At 41.5% G+C, this 8,038-nt stretch overlaps 1 protein-coding gene across 1 annotated transcript in view; it reads right to left on the bottom strand.

Moving 5' to 3' along the window:
• Window positions 1-2,485: 2,485 nt before the first annotated feature.
• The window catches only part of LOC139680090 (uncharacterized), a 28,746-nt gene continuing 23,193 nt past the window's right edge, over window positions 2,486-8,038 (bottom strand). Inside the window, exons 6-7 of the mRNA XM_071572367.1 lie at window positions 5,710-5,955; window positions 2,486-5,115 (exon numbers count right to left, since the gene is read on the bottom strand). Coding sequence (XP_071428468.1) covers window positions 4,384-5,115; window positions 5,710-5,955 — 978 coding nt within the window. The 3' untranslated portion in view covers window positions 2,486-4,383. The remainder of the gene's footprint in view (window positions 5,116-5,709; window positions 5,956-8,038) is intronic.

Genomic DNA, 8,038 nt, shown 5'->3' with positions numbered 1-8,038 from the left:
AGGTTAATCATTGTGCATTCAGCAAACAAAATAGGTCCATTTTTTATCAGTTTCTCGTCTTCAGTAGGGCTGTGTAGGGCAGATGGCTCAGTCTGCAGCAAGAGCTTTGGGAAATAAGTTGATTCAAGCAAAAGGAGTTGGGCACTTGGGAGGAGAATGCTTAATTCTAAACTGTGGTCTGAAAATCAGGTTTCTTGTGGCCCCCTAGAACTTTCTTCTGGAAGGGAGTCTTAATTTGTGCAGTCTGCCCTCTTAAAAATAAATCAACAGTCACTGGAAGTTAGGAAAATGATCTCTTGAATGTGTGGGGATTTTGCATTTTTTCCACCTATTTTATCTAATGTTCTTTCTGCATGATGTTTGGGAGCTGAAAAACCCTTACACAATTCCAAGGAATAACTTCTGAAGAAAACTAATTATACTATTTCCCACAGCAATGCTTAATATGCAAAGATTGCTTCTAAATCTTCTTTCCAGGTCATCCTTCTTTTCTTCACACTTCCATTTTGACTTTCAATGAGGTAATTTCACCCTTAAGCTCATTAGTTTCCATAGGAAATGAATTATAAAAAATGCTAAGTGTGCCATATGAGGTTTAACATCAAAGCCATTTCTAGACAGACCATGAATTTATGTTCAAGCTATATTTGCTCTCTGTTGGGTATTCTTTTCAGTGCTGCTGAGTTTCCCTTGCTTTCATTAGGTAAGTGTTGGCTTAGGACTTACCTTTTTTTCCTTGCAGTCCATATTAATCTTTAATTGTTTAGAATAAAACCTATTACTGGACTATTTGAGTCAAATATGGTTTGTTAGTGCTCATGTGCTGCCCTCATGAGAAAAATACCAAAGCAGTTTTGGGTAGAAAGCTTGGTAAGCAACTGCTCTTAAAAGTGAATTTGCTGAAAGGACACCTCAGTTCATATTTTGCTAATAAGTTGTAAGTGGATTTTTCTTGTTGAATGCTGCTCTGAATCCTCCAAGTTAGGATGCATTACCTGCATGTTAAATCTCTTGGGTTGTTTTCCCTTTGAGCCTCCGTTCCCAACCAATGCAGTACCTGACAGGAAGGAGCCTGGCACAGCATCCTTGGCAGCTTGCAGAGCTTCAAGCTTTTATTTTGCAGCTCTGTTTGAACAATGGAAAAATAGGGAATGCCCACTATTTTTATCCTGTTTAATCTACCTAACTCATCTAGAGAGATTGCCTAGCATATTCCAAAATAATTATTTTTTTTAAGAAAAGGTGAACATTATTCAAACACAGTTCTGCTGAAAAGAACACTTCTCTTTGTTAGCTCCATAACATTTTTTTTGACATTTTTTTCCTGTGCAGTTGAGATTGAACTGATTTTCCTCCTCTTCAGTGGGTTTTTAGCATGCTTATCCCATTTGCTGCTTGGTTACAATATGCAGAATTGCACAGCAAAGTGACTGCACTGCACAGAGCTCACACTGAACCTGAGCCCATGCGTGAGCCACGAGGGTTTCTGTCACTGGAAGTGGCAGCAAAGCTCTCCAAAGTAATAACAGCTGTTAGGAACAAAATAAATGCCATAAGTAATACTATTTAAAAACTAATCCTGGTCAATATTTACAGCTGAGAGTATTAGAGTGTTTTATTCTACCCTGAGCTTTCAGAATGTCTTGACTTTGCATTATGACTTTTTTGAAGAATTCAGGTGGAAAAGCTGTTTGTATTCCTGGAGAGAGGTGAAAAAAAGATGAGAACTTCAAAACAGTTGCTTTGGCTGTAAAAGGAAGAAAATATTTTATAAATGCATTGTTTGGAGGTACAAAATCAAGCATAACTACCTCTCTAGCAGTCGTGACCTGCTAAAAAATACTAAAAATAGAACTTGAAAAGGCAAGTCAGAAACTGGAGTGTCCCCTGGGCTCCTCAGGGTTGACCTGGCAAGGCAGAGGTCTCTGTACCTGCAGCACCTGCAGCCACTGGGCTTCAGCACCTTGTGCTGCCAGAAGCATCACCTCAGAACACTTGGTAAATCAAATCAGCCACGGCTGTTCTGCCCAGCAGCAGCATCGGTCAGTGTTGCATATGCAGCAGGAGGAGGGTTCTCTCAACACACACATTGAGAGAGTCTGATGCTCTCCTGTGTCAGTGGCTCTGCTGCTGCAGGGGTGGGTGAGGCACTCAGGCTCCGGATCAGCAGCGTGTGAAAGGAAACACAAACTCCCCCAAACCCGCCCTGGCAGCAAATCTCACCTACTTAGCAAAATCTGCTCTTTGGTTACACAACAGGTAGTTGGGGAGGTCAGTGTAAACAACAACAACATCTTAAATCTGGCTCAGTTACTGAGGAGAAATTGAAAAAGGTCTAATCCTCGAGTGTTTGCTTTTCTGCTCTTTCCCCTGAGCTGCTGGCCCGGTGTACCCCACACCATGTGCTGCTGCTCTGAGGCACTGCCCATACAATTTAGGCTTTCAGCAAAATAAACAAAATAAGTGTTGTTACACTGTAGAAATGAATAGTTAAACATGCTTTTATTGAAAAAGCCAGTTTTTCCAGCCCTTCAAATAAAACTATTGTCAATAACTGAACACAAGTACTTTTCCAAAGTAGATTTTAGTACTTCAATCTTTAAAAATGTAATAAGTAACAGAACATTGAATTACAATGTGTATGAGTTTAATGCAGTGGAAGTTCTTGTTAGAGTACTGAAGAATTCTAAATATTTTTAAAATCATAAATATATTAACTCTTCCCTTTGAATAAAGTAGCATTAATTTAAAACAACAACAAAAAAATAACAAAAAAAAGAAACAACCAACGTGGAACCAGATTTTTGCATTTCAAAACTACTCAACACACTCTGGTAATAATAAATGCAGAGATTTATTTGCTGTTCATATTTGAGTCACCTGCTAAAGGGCATATGTGTTTTTGCTTCCACTGCCACGAGGCTTTTATGTCCATGTAGACGTGTAAACACACACATGAAATATAAGGCAAACCCGACAGTCTTGTTGTGCATATCTTAGACATTAATAGGTGGCAAATGGAAGCTGTAATAGCAGGTGAATCATAAATAATTCAGTTAAATATTTCAGGAATCACTCTTAAATGCCTTCACACAGAAGGATTAGGGTAAGTGGGTGCACACTGTTGCTGATCCAGGGGAAGGTTTGTGCAGATTTCTGACACCTGCTTTATGACATACTATTGCTTTGAAACAATGTCCTGTGTCAGTTGCAAAGTACAGCTTCACAGGGACTTTTTTTTCATTTAAGAAAGCAAAATGCTTCTAAATTGTGGGCCAAACATGCAGGAGTCTTGCAGAGATAGGAAATTATATCTAAGAGGCAGTTAAAATACTGATGGGGTTATTAAAGGCAATGAGACTAGCAGGCTTCCCTTTGGTTCAGTGTTCCATTGAATGCCCTGGACTGGTACTCAGGGAGGCACAGCCACTTAGTTAATTTCTAAAGAAAGTGAGCACTCTTTGCCCCACCTAATTTTGTCTTAAGTCTTGCCTGCTGAAGGAAGGGAAATATTCTGTAGTCAATGTGCGTTACCAGCAATAAATAGCTGGTGGCTATAGGATCAGAGCAGCTGCAAATATCCAAGTGTTGGATGCTGAAGACTATTCCTCGTATTTCAGTGTTTTTGTACACATGCTCCTGTTGCCATGAGGAGTCACTTAATGTAGTGGACTGAGGTGTTCTAAGCCTATGTAGATCTAACAAAGATAAAGCTACATCAGACTTTTATAGAACAAGCATCTGGTGTTGGGTTGCTCAGCTTGTCTGCACACTTCTGCAAAGAGTGAGGAGATGAGATAATCATGGTCTTTAATAATAGAGCTTGGTAAGCTTTGTGCTAGAGTGCAGAAGTTATGAAATGCTTGAAATTAAGTTTACAAAACTGTATGCAAACATGCATGATTGAATTCTTACCCTTGGCTTGGCCAGGCTTGGATTGTACAGGCATAGATATAAACAGAGTTAACTCAGAGCTCCCAACAGAAAGACTCAGGTGATACCACAGGGACAGAGGACTGGTTTAGATTTCAGATATAAACCACGGTGTGACCATCCCAGATGACTTTCATTCCCATTCCAAATAAGGGTTTCTGCAGTCTGAAGTACCTTTTCAGAGGATGCTTTCTTGTACAAACCACATCAAAATTGCATGCAAAAGAACAGAGGTGAGGTTAGTGAGCATAAGGGAAGATGGCACTTGTGCTGTGCTATGGTTTGTATCCCTGTAATCTCAGTCCCAACGTGTGGGAAGCAAAGACCACTCTTAACGAAGCTGCATCCATCTGTGACTGCCACCCTCAAGTGCTTGGCACAGCTTCTGCTCTGGTCAAGTCCAGGTTCCCTCTGTTTTTGTGAACTGATGCTTCAATCTTTCCAAGGGCATCACTGGACTGAAGCTTGGCATAGTGTAGGAGTAGCTGAGGTGCCACAGTTCTGTGAGGTCTCAGTAGTGTTGGCATCTACACCTGCTGAGCTCTGCTGGTCCCTGGAAGAGCCAAGGGCCTTTGTGTGACCTTTGTACAAAGGAGATTTTGCCCAAAGGGGAAGACTCGATGTGAAGCCACCAGAGCTGTTCCCCTCGACAGTCAGAGCCACCGGCTGCCTCTCTGGCACAGCCCCAGCATACACAGCACTTTGCTCTGGCAAATCTCCACACTGACTGAGATGCTCTGCGAGCACCAGAGGCTGCTGATCATCCCCTTCTTCAGAAATAACAAAAACAGGTTTGTTTTTATCCGTTTCTACCATAAGTTCCTTCGTTTTCGAATTGTTGACCAAGTTGATTTTCAGTGGGTTAGAGCTCTCTAGAAGATTTTTGGGGCTTTGGCTGGTAATTGGAGATGCTGCCCCGAGATGTCTTGAGGGATCCAAGGACCTCACATGTTTGCTGTCGGGGGAACAGGCTGAAAATCCAAAATAAGGGTTCCCAAATCTAGATTTCTTCAGATTGGAGGAGGTCAGCTTCCGCTGCCTTTGTGCAGACAGAGTCAGGGGGTACGAGGCATTACTGGCAGATGAATCAGAGTAAATGGTCTCTGATGCTCCCTCTATCTCAGTGGCTGAGATTACCTTTCTGGTTGGGACACCTTGGGATCTTGCAGCTGTAGAAAAACCCTGCGCAAAAGAATACAAAAGTAGTAGAATTGCCATGAAAAGCTCAGGAAACTGATGCCAAGGAAACCAAAAGTTCAAATTCCTGCTTGTGTTAGAGGTGAGATGCATTCTTTGGCAAAACCCTATGTTATTACTCTAAAAAGGAAAAAAACATCTATTAACTTTGTAACAAGCTGTTGGTTTGATGATTACGGTCAATGAGACCGAGTATCCCTCCCAAACCTACTGGCTCTTGCAATGCAATAATAATACATCAATTATAATAAATTTAAGGCATAACCCAGGGGAAAATGCACATATCAGAACACTCAGTGAGATAATCTTGTCTGAGGGCATTTTTAATGTTTTTTTGGGACTGTGGAGAATTTCTTAACCAGGTGCTAACTGCTGGCAAACACAGCTTCTAATACTTCAAGAAAGCCTGACTAAATTAGAATACAGCTGGGCAAAAGAATTTCCCACACACCAAAGGAGACAGACTGAAATGTGTATGGCATTGCAGGGGAGAGGCAAAGCAGAGGCCAAGGGGAAAATGTGTCCCCTCAGCAGCTGGGGGGGTCTGACCAGCACGTCCTCCCTCCCTGCAACACTTACACTGTTGTCCACCAGCTTTGTGAAGGGGCTGTTGGTGGTCCAGCTACACCATTTTTTCTGGAGCTGTGGGATGGGAGCCAGGAAGTCGTGGAAGGTGCGGGCACTCCAGGTGCGCTGCCTGGGACAGGGATGGTCCAGCTGGACATTCCCCTTCTCAGCAGCGTCTGCTCCCGCCGCTGGGGGGTTGGAGCTCAGCCAGTCAGACACGGAGGCTGGGCTGGTCACACTTCTTTTTAGGTTTTTGTCCTGAAAAGAGTAAATAAAGATCGTTTACAGCATCTTTCCTCAAAACATTTTTAAAACACTCAAAAAACCACTTGCTGTTAGTGCAAGAGGCTGATTTATTTAGTCATTCTCAGAGGACATGGGAATGGAACTTCTCATTGCTCTTGAGCTGCCTGAAGTTTTCTGGCTTCCCTGGAGGGAAGTTGTGCTTGGGGTTAACACTGGGAAAATTCAGTTACGTAAGAAATAGTCCTACCAGTCTCACTAACCAAAAGCATGACATACCTACAGCTTAATTCTACTGGAGACATGTGAGAGATCAGAGCAGTAAAATTCACCATGTAAAACATAATTCTTCCACTCTGCTTGGCCCATGGAAGGCTGTTTGGGGAAATAAAACTTCAGGCAGGATGGGGCCTAATGACAGAGATCCAGAAGCAAAAAACAAGAGAATCAGAAGTCTGAAAACTGCATGATTCAGGAGAAAAGACTGAAAAAGTGATGCTCTTTATCCTGTGTAACTAAAGAATTAAAAAAAAAGAATTAAAAATAAAGAGAAAGGGAATAATCAGTTCTTGCTGTCTGTGGTAAATAGAATAAGAAGCACAAGAACTGGATTGGAGCCAAGGAGATTTTCATTTTGCATAAAAAATGCTCTTCAGGTGGCAAATGTGCTTCAGCAGTAGAACAAGATCTCCAGAGAGGTGTAAAATTGGCATCATGAGAAGGTGAGGTCACATTAAACCATCGTCACCAGCCCTGTGTATGAGTGGAGTTGATCAAAAGTGGGAATGAACTTTAGGAAAAGGTCTCTTCCATACTTTATAAGTTCTGACATTGCATTTAAACTCACAATTTTTGTTCTTAATATTGATGTGAGTTTAGAGCCAGAAAAGTCAAAGAATCCCTGACAGTCCTATGAATCTCCTTTCATTCTTACTAATTCTTCACCTGTTATTTATATAAGCCTCCTGTTACACAACATATTTCTAATTTTCAGCTGTGCAGATATGGTTGTCATGAGAAGAATGCCAAATCCACATTCCCAAAGTTTACATAGTCATTATAAAGGGTCTGAAATAAATCCCACAGTGTCCTGGATTTAAAAGTCCTGAGAAACCAGAAACTTGTCATTTGTTATTTCTGAAAAACTGAATCCTTCAAGTTTCTGCAAATCAAAGAAACTATTTAGTGAAAATGTCACAGTGGAATTGGATGGGCAGAGAGGCAAGAAATGAGCTACTAGAGTAGGAAAAAAATCTCAGTAGGAAGCCGGGAGAGGAGTCAGACTCTGGATAAATTTGTTTCAATATTAAGCTCCTACTCTCAGATTTGGTTAAAGTAACAATCTTTATTTATAATATTTATAAGCCAGCTGTCTTCTCCTCAGAAGCCCCTTCAGACTGTCTTAGGATTTATTATTCTAATATTATTATAAATACCTCCAAACTGATGTAAAAATTAGCCACTGGTTTTGAGAAGGATACACTGGAAGTAGCTGTGAAGATGAATAAGGTATTACCTAGATTTTTGAAAATGTTTTGACAAAAAGATGTTTCCTAAACCTCCATGATCGAACTCTTTACTCACACCTTTGCATCTGAACCTTGCAATGTCTGCTCTGGAGTCAGAGATGACAGTTACAAGTCAGCCAAAGGCTGAATGATGCCTTAAATAAACCAAATGGGACTAGAAAGGCAGGATCTCCTAGAGGACACCTCAGAAGCCACCCAAAAGCCATCCTGCCCTCCCTTTGCTCACACCAGTCACATACAGAGATGGATGTTTGTTCTCCCAGCTCTTCCCTCCTGACCAGGGACTGGTGTTTTCCAGTAGGTTTTAGAAGCTGAAAAGCCAAAGCCAGTTTATCACTGGCTCAGGCCCAGCAGAGCTGAGACACACTTGCTGGGTGGCACAGGACCAGGCAGACAGACACCATTTCTCAGTGAAAAGATTGGGATAATTTTTTAATGCAAGCTCTTTCTATCTTGCTTTGTGTAGTCGAGCCTTTTGGGTGAGGTGAGTGCTGGCATTATTTACTGCACTGTAAAGGCTCAGGATTTCACACATCTTTTCACAGGAGGATAACTGCGGGAGGATCCTG

Source organism: Pithys albifrons, chromosome 17, assembly GCF_047495875.1.
Source record: "Pithys albifrons albifrons isolate INPA30051 chromosome 17, PitAlb_v1, whole genome shotgun sequence".
Lineage (NCBI taxonomy): Eukaryota > Metazoa > Chordata > Aves > Passeriformes > Thamnophilidae > Pithys > Pithys albifrons.
This window is presented reverse-complemented; position numbering and strand designations above follow the sequence as displayed.